At 43.2% G+C, this 27,450-nt stretch overlaps 1 protein-coding gene across 13 annotated transcripts in view; it reads right to left on the bottom strand.

Moving 5' to 3' along the window:
- The window catches only part of DENND1B (DENN domain containing 1B), a 271,609-nt gene that overhangs the window by 58,287 nt on the left and 185,872 nt on the right, over positions 1–27,450 (bottom strand). For all 13 annotated transcript variants that reach the window (XM_060396762.1, XM_042229295.1, XM_042229292.1 and 10 more), the window contains 2 exons: positions 23,618–23,743; positions 10,619–10,720 (listed from right to left, as the gene is read on the bottom strand). In XM_060396762.1, the coding sequence (XP_060252745.1) occupies positions 10,619–10,720; positions 23,618–23,743 (228 nt within the window). The remainder of the gene's footprint in view (positions 1–10,618; positions 10,721–23,617; positions 23,744–27,450) is intronic.

Genomic DNA, 27,450 nt, shown 5'->3' on the forward strand with positions numbered 1-27,450 from the left:
TTACCAACAAGTGTCTGCATTTTCTCTAGGGCAAATGTTACTTTTCCATGTTATAAAATATGTGCTTGATACAGTTACCATCTCCCATCTGCTCATATGTCAACTATTTCCTAATACTCCAGAATGGTTGACTCTTTAGCTCTAGTGATGCATGTGCTGATCTGAGCTAAAGATGACATCCCATAAATAAGAAACTATCATGCTTCTTTCAAAAAAGATTAACAGGAAAATGGAGAGATGTATAAGAATGTATTATTTATGTTAAAAGCTTTCTAAAGTCTCCAACCAACATAAGAGTGAAATATTTGGCTTTTGACTGCTTTTGTCCAGCACCTTATTAAGTCACGGCACAAAATGCAGAGCACCGAGGGCCTCGCAGAATGCCCACTTCACGCACTGCAGCATTACGTGGCTCTAGGCTGGGAATTACAGACACCACTCAATGGAAAACACAGGAACACCTGACTCCTACAATGTAAGGATTTTTGCAAACGAGCTCCATTATATTCAATTTTTCAAGTTCTTCACCTCCCACAATCATAAAGACATTCTGCTGCCTATTCCTTACAATAGGAATAGCGGGTTTTATTTGGTTTCTTTATTTAACAATACCAAGCGTCTACACCACTAGAATGCCTGCGCTGAGTAACGTGGAATGGAGAGAGACAGTGCGGGCAGAGGAGACAGGGAGGCAGCCAGCACCCGTGCCCTTATTCCTCATTTACCCCTGGGCAGACGGGGGGGTCTTAGCTGCTCTGTGTCCAAGTCCCAGGCTTCCCTGGTGGCTCAGGAGTAAAGGACCCGCCTGCCAATGCAGGAGACACAGGCTCAATCCCTGGGCTGGGAGAATCCCCTGGGGAAGCAAATGGATACCCACTCCAGTATTCTTGCCTGGGAAATGCCACGGACAGAGGAGCCTGGTAGGCTAGAGTCCGTGGGGTCACAAAGAGTCAGACACGACTGAGCACATCCAAGTCCTTACTTTACCACATGCTACTGTGGGCACTCTCAGCAAGTTATTTCACCTCCCCATAACTAAGGTTTAACAGAGTGCAAAGGGGCAGTGATAAAGTATGACATGCTGTGGCCACTGCGAAGATGAACCCAGCTTAGAGCATTCAAACAGTACCCAGCATGAGTCAGTACTCAATGCATGTTATTTTCATTCATTCATAATTACCTTCATTCAGTCCGTCACTATTTACCATCTACTGCAACTCAAGGGAGGAGCATAAAGACAAGGAACCATCTTCAGAGACCTGACAGCCAACGCCCAGGACGGCCGCAGTAACAGCCAAGGCCCAGGACGGCCGCAGTAAGGGTCTCTGGAGATGCAGGAGAGGGAAAATCAGAGCGGCAAAACCCAGAAGGTGAAGGCTTCTGTGTGCCAGGCTAGGGTCTGAGTGGCGTCCTAGACATAGTGAGAAAGACTTAAGATTTGCTTTTCAGAAAGAACACTCTCTGGCTTGAAAGGGGGGCTAAATGAAAGAACACAAACCACTCCCGCAGCGCAAGTCACTGACACCTGCGCTGGAGAGAGCGAAGGAGGAAAAGCCGAAGGATATTCAGAAAGAAGGGTCAACAGGACACAGTCAAACAACTATGTGGGAAGGACTGGAGATGATGGCGTGAGAAAAGATGATGCCTAATTTTCTGGTTTAGGCAACAGAGTAAAACTAATACACAAACGAAGGGGTGCATATGTGAGGATGCATCTATGTGAAAAGGCATCACACGTGTATGTGTGGGAGTGTGTATATGCCCACACATACACAAAGATACTACACACACACACATACCTGCAGTCACAAAGAGTCGGACACAACTGAGCGACTTTCACCATCTGAATAAAGACGTGTTCAAGACCCCTCATCATAGGTAACTAATGCAGTTAGGGTCCCTCGTGAGGAAGCCCCAGGAGCTGGCATGAGTCAGAGACGTGGAAGTCTGAGTACAGAGACATTCGGGTAATAGACAGAGGAAAGCACGATGAGCAAGGGCCCTGGAGAAACTGCCCAGAGAGTCAGGAGGGGAAAGCGAGAATGTCGTTGTTGCTGTTGTTGAGTCGTTCAGTCATGTTCGACTCTTTGCGACCCCCTGGACTGCAGCTCTCCAGGCCTCCCTGTCCATCACCAACTCCCGGAGCTTTCTCAAACTCATGTCCATTGTGTCAGTGATGCCATCCATTCTCTGTCACCCTCTTCTCCTCCCACCTTCAATCTTTCCCAGCATCAGGGTCTTTACCAATGAATCAGCTCTTTGCATCATGTGGCCACAGTACTGGAGCTTCAGCATCAGTCCTTCCAATGAATATTCAGGACTGATCTCCTTTAGGACAGACTGGTTGGATCTCCTTGCAGCCCAAGGCACTCTCAGGAGTCTCCTCCAGCACCACAGTTCTAAAGCACCAGTTCTTTGCACTCAGTCTTCTTTATGGTCCAACTCACATCCGTACATGGCTACTGGAATAACCATAGCTTCGACTATATGGACCTGTCAGCAAAGTAATGTCTCTGCCTTTTAATATGCTGTCGAGATTTGTCATAGCTCTTCTTCCATGGAAATTGCATAGTAAAATGAGCAGAAACTTTAGTGCCAGGGGTCTTAACAAACAATACCCAAGAAAATAATTTCCTTTACTGTGTTAAGTGTAATGGGAGATAAAAGGAAGAGACCTAAAAATACCAGCTCAAATCTCTGTAAAGCTTCGAGTTAAAGACGGTGCTGCCAGGACTGTGGATTTAAGAAGCAGTTTCTGGGATTCCTTCCAAATCCATTATCTGAAGAGGAATTTATCCAAATGGAACCAACTCTCATCCATCTAAGCCGTGTTTATTCCCTGGTATCGTGGAATGTTAGGGCCGAAAGGTATCTCAGACCTAGTGACCCTTCAGTCTAACTCACGTTACAGACACAGAAACCAAGGCCTGCAGAGGATGAGAAGTCAGCTGTCAGTGAAAACACAGCCCATTATGGGTGGATCCATAAAGAGCATGTGTACATATATATATGTATACACACATATACATATACTATATATTTGTGTGTATGCATGTTTTGGGGCTTCCCTGGTGGCTCAGTAAAGAATCCTGCCTGCAGTCCAGGAGATCTGGGTTCCATCCCTGGGCTCAGGAAAATGCCCTGGAGAAGGGAATGGCTACCCACCCCAGTATTCTTGCCTGGAGGATTCCATGGACAGAGGAGCCTGGTGGGATACAGCGCTTGAGGTCTCAACAAGTCAGACACAACTGAGCCACTAACACTTGCACTTTCTTTCACTTTCATATATGTTTTCATACAATACTTACATAACTTAAATTATAAATGAACAGCTTAATGCATAATGATAAAGCCAACTGCCAGAACATGCCCTCCCTTAAGGAAACGATCAGAATCTTTTCAGCTTACCCTTCCCTTGTCTTTCTTCACAGCTTTATCACAAAAATGTTTCCCTAAATCATACATCATTTCGCTCTTCTCACTACAGAACACTGTTACATAAAAGGACTCATCATATCCACTCTTCAGCGACGTGTTCCTTCCCCCTCACTCAGTCACGTTCAGTTTCACTGCAGTGCGCTCATCTCTCTGCCGTGCAGCTGCTCCACTGTAGGAACATAACCACTTAGTCATCTTAATACTGATGAACGTGAGTTCAGCGCCAGCATTTTGCTGTTACGAGTAATTTTAGTGCATGACTTTTGCTGCTAAATTTAGAGTGAAATCACTAGGTCAAAAGAAATTTGTGTGTTTAAGTTTTAGCACCAAAGTGCTTTCTCAAACAAGCTGTGCAAACTTTCACTCCTATCAACAGGTGAAACTTGGTCCCTCGCTCCACGTCTTTGCCAAATTCTGAGATTTTCAGGTTTCTAAACCTGGGCCGATCTGGTGAGTGTGAGGTGATATTCCATTATGTTTTTACCTGCTGCTCTCTGATTATAAACAAGGCTGAGCGTCTTCTCGGTCTTCATCAGCCATTCAGGGTTTCCAAGTGCATGTGCTTATCCACGTCTTGGGCACAATTACATTTTTTTTTTTTTTTAACTAACATGAAGGTTTGGTTTTTATATTCTGGACTTTACTCCCTTTGGTGGTTCAAAAGAATTGCAAATATGAAGTCTTTTGATGGTCAAATCTCTTAATTTCAGTGAAGTCAAATTTATTAAGTTATTTCCTTATGTCCTACATAACTGATCTTTATACTCAAGGTAATGAAAGTCAAGTGAGTTTGGTGTGTTACTTTCTAAATCTTTATATATTTTTTGGCTCAATTACATATGTGAGGAGTTCCAATGCTAAGAGATAGGACATTCCTCAGAGAGAAATATTAATGTTTTAATATTAAGTATAATGTTTACTGAAAATGTCTTTAATCATGTATTTTTGCTTTTATCATGAATATTATGAACAGTTTTTGCACCTGTTGTGATGATCTAATGATTTTAGTCAAAGAGGATAGAGAAAAAGTTGGCTTAAAACTCAACATCCAAAAAACTAAGATCATGGCATCTGGTCTCATCACTTCATGGCAAATAGATGGGGAAATAGTAACAGACTTTATTTTTTTGAGCTCCAAAACCACTGCAGATGGTGACTGCAGCCATGAAATTAAAAGATGCTTGCTCCTTGGAAGAAAAGCTATGACCAACCTATACAGCATATTAAAAAGCAGACATTACTTTGCTGACAAAGGTCCATCAAGTCAAAGCTACAGGAGTCATGTACAGATATGAGAGTTGGATCATAAAGAAAGCTGAGTGCTGAAGAATTGATGCTTTTGAACTGTGGTGTTGAAGAACTCTTGAGAGCCCCTTGGACTGCAAGGAGATCAAAGCAGTCAATCCTAAAGGAAACCAGTCCTGAATATTCATTGGAAGGACTGATGTTGAAGCTGAAGCTGAAGCTCCAGTACTTTGGCCACCTGACTCGAAGAACTGACTCATTGGAAAAGACCCTGATGCTGGGAAAGACTGAAGGCAGGAGGAGAAGGGGACAACAGAGGATGAGGTGGTTGGATGGCATCACGGACTCAGTGGACATGAGTTAGAGCAAACTCTGGGAGTTAGTGAAGGACATGGAGGCCTGGCATGCTACAGTCCATGGGCACAACTGAGCAACTAAACTGAATGATTTTACCCCAGAATCAGTTAATATAGTGAATTACATCCATAGATTTCCTAATGTGCAATTACCACTTAATTTCCAGAATGAAGGCAATCTACTCATGAACCAGTAATCTTTTTAAACCTTGCTAGAATTGGCTAAAAATATTTTAAATTTTACATCTGTAGTCATAAGTATGCCTGGCTTATAATGTTTTCTTCTCATGTCATCTTAGATTTTAGAGTGGAAGATTATCCCAGTCTTAAAAGAGAAACTGAAGTGTCTCTCTTTTGCCATAATCAAAACAGTGATTTTTTTGGAAACTGAATTGGAACCAATTGATTCTTGAATGTGTGGGAGAACCTGCCTGTCTGATACAGTAAATGCTGATTAAATTTAATTCCTATGTGTGGGTACTGTGTGCGTTCAGTCATGTCCGACTCTTTGTGACCCCATGGACTGCAGCCTGCCAGGCTCCTACATCCATGGGATTTTCTAGGCAAGAATATGGGAGTGGATTGCTATTTCCTTCTCCAGGGGATCTTTCTGACCCAGGGACTGAATCCAGGTCTCCCACATTGCAGGCAGACGCTTTACTATCTGAGCCACCGGGGAAGCATATTTACCATTTATTTTGGTCTTCCTTCCTTCTTGCATCTCAGACCTTCCATGTTAGAGCTAAGAAAATTTTCTCCCTGAATTACTTACTTAAAGTTCTTCCTTAAGAACGTCTTTCTCCTGTTGGTGTGGTAGTCAAGGTTCAACTAGAGAAGCAGAACCAGTAAGAGATTAGACAGACAGACAGACACACATACACATATGAGATTTATGATAAGACCCTGGTTGACATGATTATGAGGGCTGGCTAAGTAGGCTACAGAGGATAGGCAGCCAGGAAGAACAGACACGGCAGGTGGGTCTGCAGACAGGGGCCAAGTGGCCACCCACAGACAGAGCTCCCCTCTTGCAGGCAAACCTTGGGCCTGTTTTACAAGCCTTCCACCCGGTTCTTACAGGCCTACCCAGCTTACGTAGGATAGTCTTCCTTACTTAAAGCCAAATGACTACAAGTTTAAACTACATACAAACAAGTATCTTCATAGCAACACTTAGATTTTCTGCTGCTGCTGTTCAGACGCTAAGTCTTGTCTGACTCCTTGCAACCCCATGGACTGCAGCACGCTAGGCTCCTCTGTCCAACACAATCTCCTGGACTTTGCTCGAATTCATGTCCATTGAGTTGGTGATGCCATATGATTAAGTAACAGGGGGGCCACAGCTTTGCCACGTGGACAGACCATTATAGGCAACACAGAGTGCAAACTCCACTTTTGCAGGGAAATGTAGTCACAGTTCTATTACAATTAAAAGATACTTTATTTGGCCAAGGATTCTAGGTATTCTTTCTAAAGAATTTTTTATTAATTCTTTCACACTTACTTAAAAAGTCTCTCTTTATTGAATATTTTAGAGCAGAATACACTGTGCAGGTATAGATTTCTCCTTGCATCCTCAGTCTGGGGCTGAGGGACTTCCTGACAGATGAAGCATGCGTGTCACTGGCTCCAGCCCCGTCCTTCCAATGTGGTCTCTCCTCCACGTCCTGTCTGCTGTTTATAACTGAGCCTGTGGACTGCAGGCACATCCACTCCACCCTTCGAATTTCTTATGGTTTTTGTTTCTTCATAGGTCTGTACTAAAATCTGGATAATTTTTCAGATATATCTTCCAGTTCAGCAAATCTCTCTTCTATTAGATCTGACTGGCTATGAAACACATCAATTTCCTTTCATGTGAATTACATGCTTCCTTACCAGAAGTTTATTTGCTATATTCTTAAAACTGTCTTCACATTCTTTAAAGTTTTTCTGTCCTGAACATTTTTAAAGCCTCTTCTACTTATTTGAACATCTTAAGCACAGCTATTTTATACTGCACTTCTGATAATTCCAGTATTTGAAATCTTTGCAAATCCATTTCTGACTGCTGTTTCTGTTTCATCATCTGTTTCCCTGTATGTGTGATGACTGTCAACAGTGAACTCTCTCCTTAGGATTGCAGCTGGAAGAACTACCCGATGCCAGGATGAAGTGGGGTGGTTCCTCAACGAGGGTGTGCACTTGCTGCTGCTAGGGGCCTGAGGACACCTGCAGTTTAGGATCACCTTACATTTGAGTTTGGTCAGCCCAAACCAGACATTACGAATTCAGGCTTTGGACTCCTGTGCACGCTGGTGCATGGCAACTTGTCCGCAGAGCTCCTGCCTCTCCTCCCGGTTCCAGAGCTTTGGAGGCACAAGCCCCGGAAGTGGCTCGAGGGAAGGCACGCTTTTATTTCCGGTTTAGCTTTATACCAAGTCTAACCGGATTTACAAGAGCTGAATCTCCCATCACACTTCTCATCCTGGAGAACAAGGGCTAGGGCTTTGTCTCGTGTGATCCTCACCACAAGGCGTTTTGCAAATCCTGCGTTTTAAGTTGTTCCAATACATAACCCTGGTGGCTCAGATGGTAAAGCGTCTGCCTGCAATGTGGGAGACCTGGGTTCGATCCCTGGGTCGGGAAGATGCCCCTGGAGAAGGAACTGGCAACCCACTCCGGTATTCTTGCCTGGAAAATTCCATGGACAGAGGAGCCTGGAGGGTGAGAGTCCACAGGATCACAGAGAGCCGAACACAACTGAGCGACTTCACACACAGGCAGAGTGCAGATGCGAGCACCGGATCCTTCCCTGCCGTGTCATCAGGGGCGAAAGCCGACTCTAACTCTTGCGTTCACATCGTACGCTTCTCTCCTGGGCTCCTGTTCTCCCAAGTTTGTCAAACAAACAGAGGACGTGGGCGGTTCTTGACCCAGAGCGGGTCACAAACTCACAGTCAGGAACGTGGACTCATATTCGTTCAGAAACATCAGTCCTGTCTTTGAGAATTCATCTATGTTGATTATTTTCCTTTAACCAATTGGTTCCTGTTTTGGCTTTCCCTTTCCACCCCCCCAACCTTTAGCAACCGGGAATTAGTATGCAGAAACCTGCAGACAATTCAGTGAGTTTGGGCAGATGTATATCATCCTGTTACTATGACCAACAACCAGGTATAAACATGTCCATCACGCAGAAGAGCTTTCCGCGTGTCCCTCTGTGCTCCCGGTTGCTTGCGGCAAGACCGTGAGCAGGCGCCCCACGCCCCCGACACGCTCCGCGGGGGCCGCCCGGCCCCGTCGGCGCCGCTCAGCACTGCCGAGCCTGCCCCGGCTCACCTGTGCGGCTCCGTGGTGTTCTCAACAGAGCCGCAGGTCCCTGCAGGGGCACCTTCAAGCATCACTTTCTTACGGTGCATGAAGTAGTATCCATTTCAAGAATGCGGTCTAGTTGCATATGTAAACTATTAAACTGTTCTATGACTGGTTCCGAGTGGCCGTCTCCGTACTTTACATTCAGCCTCTTTGATAAAATTATACTTTTAAAAAATTCATTGTCTTAGTGAAGTGTAATCGCTTTCCAATGTTGTGCTGGTTTCTGCTGTACACGGAGGGAACCAGCTGTACATGTCCATATATCCGCCCTGCTCTGACCCCCTCCCCCCACCCCCGAGGTCATCGCGGGGCCTGGGAGCGGGCTCCCAGCTCGCCAGCGCCTCTCACTCGCGTGCGGCAGCGTCTGTGCGTCAACGCTGCTCTCCCTGCTCATCGCGCTCCCTCTTCATGCCCACAAGTTCATTCTCTACGTCGACATAATATAGCCCTGCACAGATGTACGTTTTGTTAACCTAGCTGCTCTCAGGATGAGGCCAACACTAACGTTCCTGAGCTTCACAGAGTTGTGTGCACTGTCCAGCCAGCAGGGCACAGGTGTTAAATCACATAAACCATGTCCCGGCCTGCCAGGGGTGGACAGTGCTGCTATTTTACAGAGAAACAGACACACACGAATAAAAAGCAAGTGAGCAGCAAAGCCAAGGTCGAGCCCAACTCCATCTGGCTCTAAATGTATATACATGTGTGTGTGCGTATATATACATATATGCTTTCTGTAGTTATGTTAAAATAAAAAAAGACCACGTATGAACTTTATCAAATGATAAGGCTAGTGACAGAATCTCATGGTCAAAGGGGAGTGATATGTTATTCCACCTATCCACTCAGTCCTCGACACCCACATAACTTGAGCTTCACAACTCAGATTCGACAATGGAAGGTGTAACTGTCTCCTTGTGACAAAACACGGGAAGGGCGTGGACACTCACCAAGCGTGCACTGGACACCAGCCTGGGGCTGCCCTGGGCTGCGAACGTCGGCACTGGCACACCATCCCTCGGCCCTGCTCTAACCTGGGGAAGGAATCTCGTCTGCACGGGGGCCCTCCACGGACACAGAGCTCCAAAGGGGACCCACTCCGTCCTTGGAAATTCACACAAGACACCTCTCATCTGGAAACCCACACAACCTGCTTCTCTTTGCTCCTTAAAGAGGTCTACTGGATAAATCTAACCTTTCTTCACATTTCGTAAGGCAGGTATATGGCCCAGAGAGCATTTTCCTAACTCAGATCATTTTTTAAAACTACTTCAGAATACAGATAAACAGTATTGGATTTTTCACCATGCTGATCTAACGCTTATTCTGTTACCTGGTCTCTTTCCTCTTAACAGCAAAAACCATTTCTCCTAGCTTGTCAGTTTCTCAAGGGCATCATTGAGTTTTTACTCATGTCTTCGTTCTGGCCCTGTGCACAGTTGATGACACACTCTAAGTATTCATTAAATGTTGAATTCATATAACTAACTTTACACTTAAAATTGCCATGTGGAATAAGAGAAGTAAGTGTTAAGAAAGTAATTCAAATATTAACAGAAACTAAGGCCAGCCTCAATTAAGAGACTTGCGTGATCACACAATAGGATGAAAGATCACACTGCATCTGAACTTTCTGAATTCTGATGTTAAGATGCTGCTTTTCGCAATGACAATTATATTTTCTGGGCCAGAAATCAAGACACACAAGCAGAACTATAACTTCTTTTTGAATTTTGAATTTGTGATTGTGGAAAGTCTTCTGTCCATGAATTCTCCAGGCAAGAATACTTAAGTGGGTAGCCACTCCCTTCTCCAGGGGATCTTCCTGACACAGAGATTGAACCCGGGGCTACTGCACTTCAGGCAGATTCTTTACCATCTGAGCCCCTTCCTGGGAAGCCCCTTACAAAGCTTAAAAACTCACATAATTAGGAATCATTTTTTATAAATCAGATTACATTGGGATGGTCCTATAAAAAACTTGGTTTGTTCACCAAGCTGTATCAATCTAACCAAACTAAGATAAGCCCATCGAAGATACCTAGTCATACTAGTCACGTACTAGTCATGCCTAGTCACCGCTCTTCCTGCTGTGCATGGGCAGTTTTCTGCAAGGAAGTTTCTAATAGCAAAGTTTAGACATAAGCTTACAGTAACAAAAAGCTGTTACAAGTTTCTGATACATTCAAGTTACAAAATAAAACATGGAGGTGCACTCTTACCTGCTTAAAAAGCTGGAGGTTGACTGCAGTTTCCAAGAACTGTTTCATGAGACTTGAACGGTGCTTTACGAAACTCTCCTCGCAGAACGTGATGGGCTCACCCTGGGTAGAAGCAAAGAATTTGGGGATGTCAGAGCAAACCAGTCTATCTGAGGAGGCCCAGTAGGTCACAAGGGAGTGTAACACACAGAGCCAACTTCTAGGAGCTCCAAGTGTTCGAGGGAGTCAGACCCTTACACACACTGGCTGGAGTTGAGGCTGGTAGAAATATTCCTCAACCAATAAGCTTCTGCTGTAGCTTCCTAATCAAGAATCCTTTAGGCTCTTAAAAATGCTGACTTTCAATCTCTCAAAGTACGAATAAATTCTCTAAAGACAAAGATTTAATATCATCAGAATGATTATGAATTAAATTAAAAATAGCACATCTATTTGCAAAAGCCATTCTGAAGGAGATCAGCCCTGGGACTTCTTTGGAAGGAATGATGCTAAAGCTGAAACTCCAGGACTTTGACCACCTCATGCGAAGAGGTGATTCACTGGAAAAGACTGATACTGGGAGGGATTGGGGGCAGGAGGAGAAGGGGATGACCGAGGATGAGATGGCTGGATGGCATCACTGACTCGATGGATGTGAGTCTGAGTGAACTCGGAGTTGGTGATGGACAGGGAGGCCTGGCATGCTGCGATTCATAGAGTTGCAAAGAGTCGGACACGACTGAGTGACTGAACTGAACAATTATATTTCATCTTGACTAGAAAACATTCTTACTATAAAAACTGCTGCATGATTTTTGCCACTTAGGTATGATCATTCATTTCTTTTTGGTGGTTTAGTTGCTAAGTCGTGCCCGACTCTTTGCGACCCCATGGACTGTAGCCTGCCAGGCTCCTCTGTCCATGGGATTCTCCACGCAAGAACACTGGAGTGGGTAGCCATTCCCTTCTCCAGGGGATCTTACCCTCCCAGGAACTGAACCTGGGTCTCCTGTAGTCCAGGCGGACTCTTTACCAACTGAGTCACCAGGGAAAACCCTGAAAAAAAATTTCCTTTTAATTGAAAGGTCTATCAATCACATTCCCTTCCTGATTACAAATGCATTTCTGACTGGATACTTTCTCAATAAAGTCCTAGGTAGTCCAGCTGCCTGAACTTACTCTATTTTGCTAAGTGTTCAGAACTCTGCAAGAGTCACAAGTCTCAGGCTCCGCTTGACACCCCTCCTCCAAATCACAAGGACTTTCATTCCAAACACAGCTTCCACGTACTCCCACACGTGAGCCCAGAAAGCACCCCTCACTGATGGACCCCTGCCACTCGCTGCTGCCCTCCACAGCCCATTCACACAGATGAGGAAAAACAACTGAACTTTATAGACAAAGTGAAAACAGACATTAGGGTCCATGATTTGGTCCTTACAGTAAGTCCTCCAGCAATCAACACACTGCAATGAAAAGGGAAAAAGTGAGCTTGTCCATCCACTTTCTTATAGAACTTCAGAAAATATTAATTATCATTTAATTTTAAGGAAGAACTAATGTCTTGATTACAGGTATCTGTAAGTAAAATTCCAAAAACCGCTTCTTGCACGAATAAAATGATGGGACTAGCCATCTGTGTAATTCAGCTGTTACCACTCTGACAGAAGTTAATGACACTATGGAAGTGCCCTGCTCCACAAGGCACCTGTTAGTCACATTCAGTGCTATTTACATTTAAGTTTATTAACATTAAAACAGGAAGTCAGTTCCTCAGTCACACCAGCTGCATCTGAAATGTTCACTTCCTTTATCACAGGAAGTGGTCCTGGAAAGCACTGCTCCAGAGGCAAGAAAACAAAATTCAAGCTGAGAATCACAGAAGACAAATCAATAATCTATTAACAGGTGCCACCTACCACCAGCCATCAGCTGATGATCCAAAGTAACACTGCTGCTGCTGCTGCTGCTGCTGCTGCTAAGTCGCATCAGTCGTGCCCGACTCTGTGCGACCCATAGATGGCAGCCCACCAGGCTTCTCCGCCCCTGGGATTCTCCAGGCAAGAACACTGGAGGGGGTTGCCATTGCCTTCTCCAATGCATGAAAGTGAAAAGTGAAAGTAAGTCACTCAGTCGTGTCCGACTCTTAGCGACCGCATGGACTATAGCCTACCAGGCTCCTCTGTCCATGGGATTCTCCAGGCAAAAGTTGTGGAGTGGGTTGCCATTGCCTTCTCCAATAGTAACACTAACAATATACATTTTCATATTAATTGTTGCCATTCTTAAATACTATAGAATGACTTTTTAAATTGGATTAATTTACATAAATATATTTTGGATCATCAAAAATACACTATACTTTGCCACTATCATAGAAATTACAACCTAATGAGAAAAACAAACAAACAAGCAACTCTGTTGCAGTAAAGCTCTGTGGTTTGCGAATCCCCATTATCAGGAATATACCTAGTTATCTGGGGCGCAATAAATGCTTTATAAGAAAACAAATGAAATAGCAAGTGAGATAAAGCCTGCTCTGTATGACATATTATCTTTGCAAAAGCAAATATAAATTTTAAAACTAAACAAAAACCATTGCCTCTAGCAGCAGTTCCAACTATCTCACCGCTATCACAAAGAAACCAGTACGATTCATAATCTTGGTTTTTATTTGATGGATTTTCCCTCAAACGTGTGAGGTTTTATTACCATCTATAATGTCTAAAAGTTGTAACAATGCAGCACAGACTTCAATTCAACACAGAGCTCGACCTCCAGCTGAAGATCTCGCAGGCGGCATTTCTTCTGATTGGAGGGACCGGAGGGTAGCCCTGATGTGCTCCTTTCCCAGTCTGGAGCCAGCTGTCATTCCATGCCCAGTTCTAACTGTGGCTTCTTGACCTGCATAGTTTTCTCAGGAGGCAGGTCAGGTGGTCTGGTATTCCCATCTCTTGAAGAATTTTCCAGTTTGTTGTGATCCACACATACAGTCAAAGGCTTCACCATAGTCAATGAAGCAGACATTTTTCTGCAATTCTCTTGCTTTTTCTATGATCCAACGGATGTTGGCAATTTGATCTCTGGTTCCTCTGCCTTTTCTAAATCCAGCTTAAACATCTGGAAGTTCATGGTTCACATGTTGTTGAAGCCTAGTCATCAGCCAACATGAATTACCTGGAAGAACTCTGTCCTCACTAATCTCCTAGCAAACGCTTGCAATTTCTTGGGGAAGCAGCAGGGAGAAAGCTCTGGTTTGCTGCCCATGCATCTTTGAAGACACCAATCATGGTAAAAGCTTCCAATGAACCTTCACTTGGTCAACAGCTTGGCCACTAAGAATCTTCAGTTCAGTTCAGTGACTCAGTTGTGTCCGACTCTTTGCAACCCCATGGACTGCAGTACGCCAGGCCTCCCTGTCCATCACCAACTCCTAGAGTCCACCCAAACCCATGTCCATTGGGTCAGTGAAGCCATCCAACCATCTCATCTTAAGGATCACCAAAAAGACAAAGTCCTGGCACATCTTAGAATTTTCTCTCAGGGGAAAGAAAAATCAGTCTTGATTAACAGTGCTCTAAAGCTGTATGTGTAAACACACGAGAGTCTCAGCTGCTGGCCCCTTCGGGGTCTACCCTGTGAAACTGACTGTAAGTGCCTCCCTGGTGGGAGTGCCTTTCCATCCAGGTTGAAACTGCATGGCAAGGTAAGAAGGAACACTCCTTAGGATCTTCTGGTTTATTTACAATCTGACTAGAGATCGGGACTGGGATTGAGTGGTTTCTCAAACACTGTCTTGTTCCAAGTAAAGTGACACCATGTCCCGTGTTGGCCCCTGATCTCCCAGTTCACACCTGCAGTGGGAGATCTCATGAGGGCCCTTCTGTGACTTCACAGCAGAAGGTGAGCTGGTTTTGAACATGAACGGAAGCTTTATGAATCACAGAGGGAAAAGATAGTCCTGAGAGAGGACAGACGTGGACACAACGTGCCGGGTGTGTCTGGAGAGAAAGCGCCAAAGTGGGGTAAGAAGAGATCAGCTGAGGCCTAGAAGCCATCGGACTCAAGTAACAGAAAGAACCAGAGTGGGAGGAAGGGCAGGCGGCCAGCCTGGAGAAGGCCTGGGCCACATCCCAAGACGTCAGTTCTCTCCTTGGAGACCTCCGGTAGCTCAGAGAAGTGTGTACGTGAGGAGGTGGTGAGATTGTGCCTGTGTCTTAGAATGGAGAGTTTACGGGCAAGAGGAAACAATGGGAACAGGCAGATCAATTAACAGTGCAAAATAAATCAGGCAAGGAGCGATGAACTAGGCGGTAGAAAGAAAGAAACAGTAATGACTTCCATTACCTAACGTTTATAGGACACTAATCACGACTAACAGTAATAACAGTAGCTAATGAGTGCGTAATGCTTACTATGTACCAGGCACTGTTGTAAGACACTTAATACATATTAACTCATGCAAATCTCAAGCTCATTATCATCACACTTTATACACGATGAAACTAAAACATGGGTTTCCTGGTGGCTCAGCGGTAACGAATCCACCTGCCAGTGCAGGAGGTGTGGCTCAACCCCTGGGTTGGAAAGATCCCTGGAGAAGGAAATGGATACTCACCTCAGTACTCTTGCCTGGAGAAGCCCATGGACAGAGGAGCCTGGTGGGCTACAGTCCACGGGGCTGCAAAGAGCTGGATAAGACTGAACAACAACAAAACCTAAAGCTTCAGTAACTGGTTCAAGACTGCAGAGCATTGTTAAGTGCTAGAAACAGGATTCACGCTATGCTCTCAACCTCTACATTACCCTATTTCTGGATATCCTAGTCTATATGAAATATTTGATGTAGTACAATAAGCCGTGATTGTTATTACATTTTACAGATGAGGAAGCAGAGTTTAAGCAGATTCACCCAGGTTGTGAGCATCTGAAGTTTGTGTGGTTAATGACACTGCTAAACATTTCATGGCAAAATCAGGACTTATTTGTCAACTGATACACAGCAGCGATTCTCAAAGCTGGTCCAGGGACTCTGGTCTTTCCACAGGATCTGTGACATTAAGACTGTTTTCATAACAGTACTAAGATGTTATTTGCCCTTTTCACTTTCATTTTCTTGTGAGATTCAACAGAGATTTCCAAAGGCTTCATAATTTGTGATAGTGCAACAAACTGAAGGCAGAATCAAATATAAAACTCCAGCCAATTTCCTTTAAGCCAGATAGTAAAGAGATTTGGAAAAATGGACCATTCTTCCAAGTTATTTAGAAATATAGTTATTTTTATGAAAACATGTTTTATGGTTATCTTTAGTAGGTTTGTGTTTTTTTTCGATTTTTAAATTATTTTTTCTATTTTGTCTGTATTGTTTTAAATAAATTAATAAATATTTAGAATACATTCAGTTTTCATTTCTAATATGGTAAATAGTGATAGATATACTGATATACACAGAAGTTCTTTGATGTCCTTTGACACTTTTTAAGTCCCTTGGACTACAAGGAGATCCAACCAGTCCATCCTAAAGGAAATCAGTCCTGGGTGTTCACTGGAAGGACTGATGTTGAAGCTAAAACTCCAATACTTTGGCTACCTGATGCGAAGAGCTGACTCATTTGAAAAGACCCTGAACCTGGGAAAGATTGAGGGCAGAAGGAGAAGGGGACGACAGAGGATGAGAGGACTGGATGGCATCACCAACTCAATGAACATGGGTTTGGGTGGACTCTGGGAGTTGGTGATGGACAGGGAGGCCTGGCGTGCATGGGGCTGCAAAGAGTTGGACACGACTGAGCAACTGAACTGAACTGAAGACAGTAAAGACATTTGGGGACAAAAAGTGTTAAGGACCACAGGTATACAAGGAAAAGATGAGCAATGGTGAAAGATGACTTCTGGATTTCTAGCTTGAGGCTCAGAAGATGCTATTGCTTATTAAAGAGCAGGAACAGAGAACAAAATCCAGATTTAAGAAGAATCTGATAAAATCAGTTCTGGTATATGTCTTGGCTTGGGTTCTGCGCCAAGCCTTAGATGGGGATTCTTGTTCGAGTGGCTTTTTGGAGGAGAGTTCTCAGGAAATAGGTCCCAAGGGGAACAGGAGATGACAGGGGGAAAAAACAGGCAAGAATGCGGCTTCAGCCGGAACCCATGGAAAAGCACAAGTCTTGTGGCTGAGGCCACCCTGCCTTGAGGGGAGGAGGCCAGTTTCCTGCAGCCTGTGTCAGTCAGTTGCTGATCTTTTGGGAGTACGGGTGGAGGAGAAGATGGGGTACCTGGTGAGGCACCACTCATTTAGCCAAGGGCAACTTTCCTCTGGAAAGAACACCAGCCAGTTCAGCCTGCGCTGGGCCTCTAGCACAGGGAAGGGTACAGGGTGTGAAGGTCACCTGGGGATATGTAACACAAGCTACAAGTTCTAGTTTGGAACATGTCCTGATATCCAGCAATCATCTGTGTAGATAGAGCTAAGTATTAAAGTTAGGCCGATCACCCTAGTTAGGGACAAAGATTTACGCAACTGAGAAATACTTATCTATAATACAATTCACGTTTTTTAATTACATGGTTCATTGACAGAAGAAGTAAGTAAACAAATACACAGTCCGTGGAGGTACAGAATACTCAGGCAGAAATACCGAAAGATGGGGAAGAAAAACTCTTCCTGGGAAAACTGTGATGCGATGCTAAAGGAACCGATTCTCTTGCTCATGGAACAGTGACGAGGCAATGGAAAGGAAGGAAACCCACAATCACAGCCCTGGAATGCCACACAAAGGGGCACGGAAGGAAGCAAGAAAATGGCTTGTTGTAGGACAGGACGAAGCTCTTATGACAGAGAAGAGAAGCAGGCTTTTCAGAGAGGAACCACCAGCGCTAGCCGTGGTCTCATTAGGCATGTCAGTCAACAAACACGTCAGGCAGACGCTTTAACCTCTGAGCCACCAGGGAAGCCCTCTGAAGGGTGAATGGACGACAGATGAGGTGTCACCACCAGCAGTAAAACCACCGACGTTCGTGCTCAATTTATCTTTTAAAACGTAAAAAGCAGAGTCGTGACCATCCACAGAACAGGGTCACTCTATGTCACCTGTATGATGACTAATAATAGTTAAGAAAGAGAGTGCCATGCAGCCAGGACGCCAGAAACTTAACTGCAAGTCACCCAGACCTGATGGCGCTTACATAACTCAGACTCGGCCTCAGGGGTCTCGGTCTGCTCCAGCCGGAACCCCAGATTCACCTCGAGATGTCTCAGCTTACCTTCAACAGAGAGAAGCCAATTCTGCAGCCTCTGAATATCCAGAGGTGAGTGTGTCTCTCTCTTCTAGTGCTCATCCTCTGCCTTGTGTTAAGCATTATCTTATCCGTGAATTCTCGAGGCTTGAGACCAAATCCTTACACATCTTTGCCTTCCCCACAGTACAACACAGTACCTTTATTCTGTGTGTTCAATAAATACCCATTAGCTGCTATTCGAGTTATTTTTATAGGATAATTAAGGCACAGGTAAGATATGGATGAAATGGGGCTGCTTCTCCCACCCTTCTATTATGTTCAGCTTCAGAGAAATTATCATTGTTAAATTAACGTAACATTTTTGCTTAGTTTGTTTTTAAGAAGAGATATGTTTCAAGTTCTAGACTGTCCTCCACAGTAGGAAACTTCACAAGAATAAGGAAATACTTAAGAAACAGACCTATACAGACACAGATCTTTACGCTTTTAGAATGTGCATGACTTCGTGAAAGTCATGCTGGGAAAAAAAAAAACAAAGGTGTCAGGAAGAATGATACTGTACAAAAACGTGAAGCAAAATCCAAAGTGTCGACACAGTACTTATTCAGTTCCTTAACACACTTAATGTTAATGTCCCGGTTAGGTACGATTTATAAACAAACTGAGCAGAAATGTCTGCATAATGATGGTACATTAACATTTTTTAAAATCGCCGAGAGATTCTGCCACCAGCTCTCTCATGGGAATCTTAAAAATATAGTTAGATTCTCACAGAAAACAGTAATAAAAGATTTTTCAGGTTATGAGGCATTTTTAGTCCAACTGTCCCAATGTTTCTCCTATTTGTCAAACAGGGGCCCAGATTATTTTAGTTCATCTTTATTTTAAAAAGAATTTCCTTTTTGTCCATTAGCAAAGCTCATGGAAGCCCAGAAAAGCTTGGGTGTTTGAAACAAATGACATCATCCTAAATATTCAAAGCAACACATTTAAGTATTATCTCTATGTTCTTGGGGGTAATAAAGCATATGCTTTTGAATATACTGAGCCATATTTGAACTCATTAAACAATTCTTTAGCACTACCTGTTGGTCAAAAATCTGACTTATTTTTAATAGGTTGTGATGCCAATGATACGAAGAGGTACAAATGATGACCCTTTATTTAGTGCAACCATTTAAAATACTCTCATGTTTATAACAATGCTTTTCTTTCGGAGATCAGCAGAGGGTACTCTATTTTAGTTACGTTGAAGGAATACTCCTTACCAAACTTACTACGTCTACTATATCGTGTTTAATGGTCACAGCTAATAAATAGAGCATTCATTACATGCCAGGCACTGTTCCAGTAACTAACATGTATGAACTCATGTTATCCTCTAAACCACCATGAAGGATTATTGTCTTTTTTTTTAAAACACATGAGGAAATGAAAGCACTAAGAGGTTATCAGCCCAAAGTCATATAAGTGCTTAGTCACAGGGTGAGGATTCAGACTGTTCTAGAGTCTGTGCCTTCATCACTTTTTTCCCATTTACTTAGTATATTAGTTTGACCTCCCAGTTCTGAATTCTTAAAAGTAGCTACACTTGCTGTTGGCTAAAAAAATCCAAAACCAGCCGAATAGCCATTATTTTCCTGAAATCACTTTCCAAAAACTTTAAGGAGTTTTATGATTTTCTCTGCAATTAAGGACAGTGTGTGAACCGTGCCAGTGTACCTTCTAGAGAGTGTAAGTTAGGCTGGAGCAGAAAAGCGACAACAGTTTAAGCGCTGTCACTCGGATGTTCCAAGGGCTTCATTCATAAAACCAGTTACTCTGGGCCGGCACTCAGCACGTGCATTTGAAAGTGAGCATTCAGGTCCTCCAGAGGGCTTTCGCTCACCCCCACAGCCAGCTGGATCCCCAGTGCCACCGCTGAGTGGAGCGGTTTGAGCAGAGGCAGTCATCCCAGGAGGACCGAGCCACGCGTGGGCTCTCAGGGCAGGAGACAAACTGGCCCCCCAACTCACACACACTCCGTAAGACACCTACACCACCTGCACCTCTCAAGAATATTCCTGAGACTCAGTCTGCACACAGACAAATACCGAGAGCCTTCCGTGTATCTTCATTCAGAGGAAATGTTAGGTTCAGAAGATGCATCTTGAGGAGTGTGCAGCAAGAGACAGGCAGCACGAGTGGAAACGCTCCACACCAGCTGGCGAGCAGGACCGTGGGAAGAACGGACACAGACACGGGCTCCTAGCCATCAGCTGGGGACCTCAGTGACAGTTCTTAACCTCCATGAGCATCATTTTTCTGATCTTCAAAATGAAAGGGGTGATAATTTAATGGCTTATAAAGATTTAAGTGAAAGAGTTAATATAAAGGGCCCGTCAATGCCTGGTATCCAGCAGGCACTAAATGGTCAGTTGTCTTAATAGCAATTAAAAAATCATTAATGTAAGTAAGAGTCAAAACCATTCATGTAAGTAAGAGTCAATTAATGTAATTGAGAGTCCCTTGGACTGCAAGGAGATCAAACCAGTCAATCCTAAAGGAAAACAGTCCTGAATATTCATTGGAAGGACTGATGCTGAAGCTGAAGCTCCATTACGTTGGCCACCTGATGTGAAGAGCTGACTCACTGGAAAAGACCCTGATGCTGGGAAAGATTGAAGGTGGGAAGAGAAGGGGCCGACAGAGGAGATGGTTGGATGGCATCACCAACTCAACGGACCATGAGTTTGAGCAAACTCTGGGAGATAGCAGAAGACAGCGAATCCTGGCGTGATACAGGCCATGGGGTTGCAGAGTCGGACACGACTGAGCAACTGAACCACCACCACCAAAATATGCTTATGATGAAAGTGAAAGTGAGAGTCGCTCAGTCGTGTCCCACTCTTTGGGACCCCATAGACTATACAGTCCTTGGAATTCTCCAGGCCAGAATACTGGAGTGGGTAGCCTTTCCCTTCTCCAGGGGGATCATGACAACCCAGGGATTGAGCCCAGGTCTCCCGCACTGCAGGTGGATTCTTTACCAGCTGAGCCACAAGGGAAGCCCAAGAATACTGGAGTGGGTAGCCTATCCCTTCTCTAGCGGATGTTCCCAACCCAGGAATTGAACCAGAGTCTCCTGAATTGCAGGCAGATTCTTTAGCACCTGAGCTATCCATGATATAACTGTAACTTCTGGCTCATTTTTTTTTTTTTACATTGCTCAGAAAATATATTGAAGATACATGCCTATTACATAAATGTCAAAAAGACTGCATAAAATTTAAAAAATGTGCTTTCAAAAATTCAGAATACAGGAGGTTTTGTAAGGATAATACCTGAGACAATAACAAGTGTTTTATATACAATAAATAATTTTCCTTAAAAACTATTTATTTTGAAAATATGTAAGAAAAAAATGTCTAAGTACATTCAGTTCAGTTCAGTCGCTCAGTCATGTCCGACTCTTTGTGACTCCATGAATCGCAGCACGCCAGGCCTCCCTGTCCATCACCAACTCCCAGAGTTCACTTAGACTCACGTCCATCGAGTCCGTGATGCCATCCAGCCATCTCATCCTCTGTCGTCCCCTTCTCCTCCTGCCCACAATCCCTCCCAGCATCAGAGTCTTTTCCAATGAGTCAACTCTTCGCATGAGGTGGCCAAAGTACTGGACTTTCAGCTTTAGCATCATTCCTTCCAAAGAAATCCCAGGGCTGATCTCCTTCAGAATGGACTGGCTGGATCTCCTTGCAGTCCAAGGGACCCTCAAGAGTCTTCTCCAACACCACAGTTCAAAAGCATCAATTCTTCGGCACTCAGCCATCTTCACAGTCCAACTCTCACATCCATACATGACCATTCAGCACACTTTAAAAATTAAGTGTACATTCAGCACACTTTAAAAATTAAGTTTTCATTCGAAGACTGAGTCAAAGAAACAGGAAGTCATGCAGAATGAAAACACTATCCTCCAGCTCCCAGACAAAACCAGCAGTGAAGAGAGTAGGAGAAAACATCACACATAAAAAGGAAAAACATAGATAAATTAACAAATTCACAAAACGCAATCAATAAACAGGAAAGATACTCCCTGACAAAATTAAATATTTTCCTACAGATACTGAGAATCTGGCTTTCACCATGCTTAAAAGAAAAGTCAGAAATCCAGTACCCCTATCTGTTTATTTAAGTTCAAAGAAGGAGAAAATTAAGCTACAAAAACTGCAATAATTAATGTCAAACATGGGATTTTTTTACCATTTTAACCAGCACCTAACAACACTGATAATTTAAATCATGTAAGAAAATTTTCTCTTCAGTCTGCTGTCCTGAAATCTGAAGTCTATTACAAGTTTAAAAGGGAAAATAAAAACAAAAATGTAGTTTATAAAGATTAGTATTTAAATGTGGCAAAATCACAGCAAAGTGATACTTTTAACTTTCCCCCTGTAACTGTAAACGTGAAACCAATCTCTTTCCAAAACATGTGACATCTAAAATCAATCACTAAGTCTGTCTTTCAAACTCATTTCTATGTTTCAACTGATGTTTGATGATTTTAATGAATATGCTCCACTGTAGAATGGATGACTGGTTTCCAGTCTTTTAAAGAAAGAGACCCCGTAACTGTCAATCATCTCTGAAGACTCCCCCCACGTAAGTTATATATACTACATATGGTACTATGAGTTCTACATCATGCTTTTAAAAATGTACACAAATTTCAAAAAGATTAGCAAGCAAATTAGACCATATGCATTTTTCTAGAGACAGCAGCTCATTTGCCTATACATTTACAGACTTCTCTTCGTGACTCAGTAACTCTTCAGATGTACAAGAGCCGCTGGGTGGGAACCAGTCATGTGGAAGTCAGCTCAGAAAGCACACAACCCACTCACGTTTGTTCAGTGCTTGTTTAGTACACACAGTTTATGACACAGTTTACACACTCAGCCTGAAAGATAGCCAGAGGGGGCGTAAGAATTCTCATTTCACAAATAAGATATGGAAGTTGAGAAGGAATGAAGAAATGGGTTCATGTTACACAGCCTAATAATGGTGGAATTCCTTTTAGATAACAGGTCTTATTGCTAACAATATTTTTAACCCATTTGTTCATCTGGTTACAAAAGGGCAATGTAATCATTTTAGTAAAATCAGACTAACTTAACCAGTAATTCAGAGGAAAAAAATTTTTTTTTAATTTATATCTTTTTGGGCTACTTAACAACGTGGGTCACAATTCTACATAAAATCCTTTTAGGGGTATTAAAAAGGAAATGGCAAAGTGAGCTAAGATATGTTAAGCAGAAAAGCCCACTTAGAGAAGTGTTATGATTTAGGAAAACAACAAATTTCTAAATATTGCAAAACGTCCAGGTTCTAACACATTTAAACCTTCACATTGCACTTGACATTTCTAAACTAATAAACCCAACTGTCTGGCTAATTTCTTAGTAATCTTAGCAAAACTGGGTAGTCACTCTAAAATGCACTAACACACTTCATTAGTTAAGAGGTAAGAATTCCAATTTCAGATAGTAAGCAACCAGGTGCTACCTGTAAGAGAATGTGGGAGACACTTGACTAAAGGGTTACTGACTGAAAGAGCTAAAGCCAAAAGGTCAAGAACCTGGAGAAAGGATACCATGTTTTACAGCATATTAGTTTGGATTTTTAAAAACCTTTTATGAAACATTTTAGGGTGGGGGATATTCGAGTATTTCATTCCCTGCCCCATTTCAAAGAACCACCCAAGAGCAAATTAAAACAGTGATGAAGGGAAATGCTTACAGGTTTGTATCTCAGAGCATCTCTGTAGGATCCAAACAAAGCCGCCTGCGCCCTGAGGAAGGCCCTGGCTACTCCATCCCCCGTAGCTGTGGACTGCTTCTTCAGTTTATTTTTCAGGGCCGAGACCTGCGTGACAGAGAGGAATCGTTACATTCACACCTCGGATATTGGAACGGTGAGGGACGAGCTGATCCGCAGGCAGGCCGCCGCGCCCGCGGGTCAGCCCGGGCGCCTCCTCCTCGCCTCCGCTTATCATCCTGACCGTGGGCAGCACCTGCTGGCCTGTTAATTGAAAGGGAAGCAAGGGCCCGCGGTAATGTGCTAATGCAAATTGGTCTGCACGCTCCTTTTTTATTCCCAAGGTCTCCTGACATAAATAAGCTTTAATTATTTTACAGTAAACTGCTTGTGAGCCACTTTCCTGCAGATGTTTAGCCATGACAACGAGTGTCTACTTGTTTGGAGATGGAGCCGGGTGGGGAGCGTTTTGTTTCTGCTACGGAAGCTTACTTGTTCCAGGCCCTCCAGGATCACTGGCTGTTTATTTTTGGAAGCCTCATTTGTACATATAATTTTCCAGTCACTTGTTGAGTAGTTTTCAGCATTATTAGATAGAAAGCGGGAAGGGAGTTAAGGTTACTGAGAATCTAAGCACGAGTAGGGAATTCTGTTAACGCTCGTTAGACACTGAATGTCCCATCTGATGTGAATAGCCTTCCACGCCAAGTACTCATGCTATCGTTTATGAACGAACAAACAAGGGCTCGAACGTGTGGACTGATTTGTCCTTAATATTTGGCTACCAGAAGGCGAAACTGAGATCTCAACCCAGTTCTGTCCAGTTTTTCCCACCACCATTATTAGCAGGGTTCGAGTTAAACGTTATTGCCTTATGAACCAGTTATCCCACTAATAATGTTTCTAAATCAAAGGAAGATGTATGATCTAGAAATTTGCATACTTTTAAAAGGCACCTATGTTTGCTATAATTTTCCATACACTTGCATCCTTTCATTTCAGGTCCTGTGTATTAATATTTTGGGGCTTCCCAGGTGGCTCAGTGGTCAAGAATCTGTCTGCCAATGCAGGAGACAGGGGTTCAATCCCTGGGCTGGGAAGATCCCCTGGAGGAGGATATGGCAACTTGCTCCGTATTCTAGCCAGGGAAATCCCATGGACAGAGGAGCCTGGTGGACTACAGCCTGGATCTCAAGAGTCAGACATGACTGAGTGAGTAAACCACCAGTTCCACAATCATATTCCTGATGTGTACTCTTACTTTTTTTTAAAGAGGACGTGATATGATCTGTTCCCATGCCTCCAGTTCACTTGACCCATTCCTTTCCCACATAAAAACCCCACTCTATACACTTAAAAAGTACTAGTGATGCTCATATACATTCCTCAGCAATGCTCTACCTGGGAACATGAGGTCACGTAGCAACCCTGTTTTCTTAAGAAAAACACTGATGGGACGAGTTGGCCTGCTCCCTTACCAGAGCATATTCTCATCCTTACGACAGATATCACCCGATCAACAACGCTGTTCCTCCTTTACATATATGTGCAAGGAGTGTTTACACTTCTTTATACAAGCGTCCTGACTGCCCCTGTGGATGATGACTGTAACTGAAGTGTCAACCTAATTAACAACCAAACTTTGAATAATGCTAATGAGAAATGAACACAGCATCAGAGGCAGGACCAGCTCTACAGGTGATAAACCTTCACAGGAGTGACATTTTCCAGTGTAAAGTCACAGCCACTGTGATCTGATCAAAGACACAGACCCCCACTGGGTCCAATTATAACCACAGTTTTGAAAAAATTACTGAGTTAGGATGCTCATAATCTATGCAGAAAGGCCTTTGCAGTATAGGTCTTTCCCCATAGCTGTGATCTTCTCAATTTATATCCAGGCTCCACAGATCCAGATAAAAGTTTGGAACCTAATTCACTTAGCCCACAAAGTGAATAAACCCAGATTCATTTAAGAAGTTGTTATTATTAAAATCTAACCTCAATAAATGCACATTTTTAGGTAGCCCACATATTCAAAAATAAATACAGCTGAAGGATGCTAAAACAAACCTCTGACTTAATATCCCATATTCTGAAGATAGTAATAATGTTAAGTTCTAAATGCCTTTTTAAAAGAAAACAATGGGAATGAAATCAACACATGTATTTCATTAATGCCCCCTAGAAAGGCTTATCATGCAAAGAATAACAGTCTAGTCTTCCGAAGTACTATAAAAATAAAATAGGGTTATGTTTACTTTAGAAAATAAAAATTAAACGTCATGCCTTGTATCTTTGCAAAAGTGAATTCCTCAAGATGTATTTTTCTATAAAACCTGGAAGTGGGGCTTCCCTGGGGGTCCAGTGGTTAAGAATTCACTTGCCAATGCAGGGGACACAGGCTCAGTCCCTGATCCAGGAAGATCCCACATGCCAAAGAGCAACTGAGCCCGTGCGCCACCACCAGACAAGCCACCGCCACGAGCAGCCTACACACCGCAACGAGAGAGGAGCCCCGGCTCCCTGCAACTCGAGGAAGCCCGCACAGCACAAAGGCCTAGTGCAGACAAAAATAAACTCAAGAATCTTAAAAAAGAAAAAAGACAATCCGTAGCTGGTGGGGTGCTGTACGGATTATAACGTATACGGAGCAAACGCCTTAAAGGAAAAAAGAAGCCTGAAAGTGACAATTCAGCTCTCCAAAAATCGAGAATCCTTAGGCTGAGCGTGACATCTGTGCTGGCAGAGCCTGGAAGCACGTCAGGCCATTGCTCAGCCGTTGCCACTCCAAATCCTCAACTATTTAATGGCCAAGCAAGTCTTCTAGGGTTATTAATCACATTGCCACAAACCCTTCCTAAACAAAATTGCAACTATGTAGCCTTCACTTCCAAATTAGTCAGTGTCAGTTCCTGAATTCCATCAAGAGGTCTACAGAACATAGGAAAGAAGAAAATATTTGCTCTAGAACTTCCAAGAGGGTAGCCACTAGACACAGGAGCACCTGAAATGTGACTAGCCCAAACTGAGAGCTGCTGCTAGTTTAAAAACAAAAAAAAAAAAAACCACTGGATTTTGAAGACTTAGTATCAGACAGAGAGTAAAATACCTCATTAATAATTTTTACTGATTACATGCTGAAACAGTATTTTGAATATACTGGGTTAAATAAAACATTAAAATTCATTTCAGCTATTTCTTTTTGCTTTTTAGCATGGTTGCTAGAAAATTTTTAATTGCAAATGTGGCCTACATTATGTTTCTACTGTGGACTGTGCTATTTTATATGAACATACTATTCATGTTGAACATACAATTTCATACATACATGTGAGACTAAAAAAACTGCCTTGCAAGAAATATGGTTAAGGTTTTCCTTTGCCTATTTCTACATTATTTCAGCCTTTACCAACTGCACATGAAGAGCTCTTCCTTGACCTACTCGAGGTGAGCCTCGACTGTCAGCAGATGGGTGGTGGTCCCAGTTTCTCAGACCAGAGGGGCAATGAGTTAAGGGTTTCTATGTACACCCATGAGAGCTCAGAAACAACCTGTAAAAATGAAATGCTTTTTAACAGTCAGCTTCAGATATGAGGATACTACTCTAATATAAAATAACTGTCAACCTTGTTATTTTTCTGTACTCTAAACCACGGGAGTAAGTTATCACCAGTTACCATTGCCCTTTGCAGTGCTAATGAGCTGTGAGCAGATTTTAATATATATATTTTAATTTTTAAAAAAAGGTGATGTATCTTCTGTACTTTTAAAATACCTGGTCTGGGAAATAGCATTTTCTGCTTAATTCCCAA

The sequence above is a fragment of the Ovis aries genome, chromosome 12, assembly GCF_016772045.2.
Source record: "Ovis aries strain OAR_USU_Benz2616 breed Rambouillet chromosome 12, ARS-UI_Ramb_v3.0, whole genome shotgun sequence".
In the NCBI taxonomy this organism is placed as follows: Eukaryota; Metazoa; Chordata; class Mammalia; order Artiodactyla; family Bovidae; genus Ovis; species Ovis aries.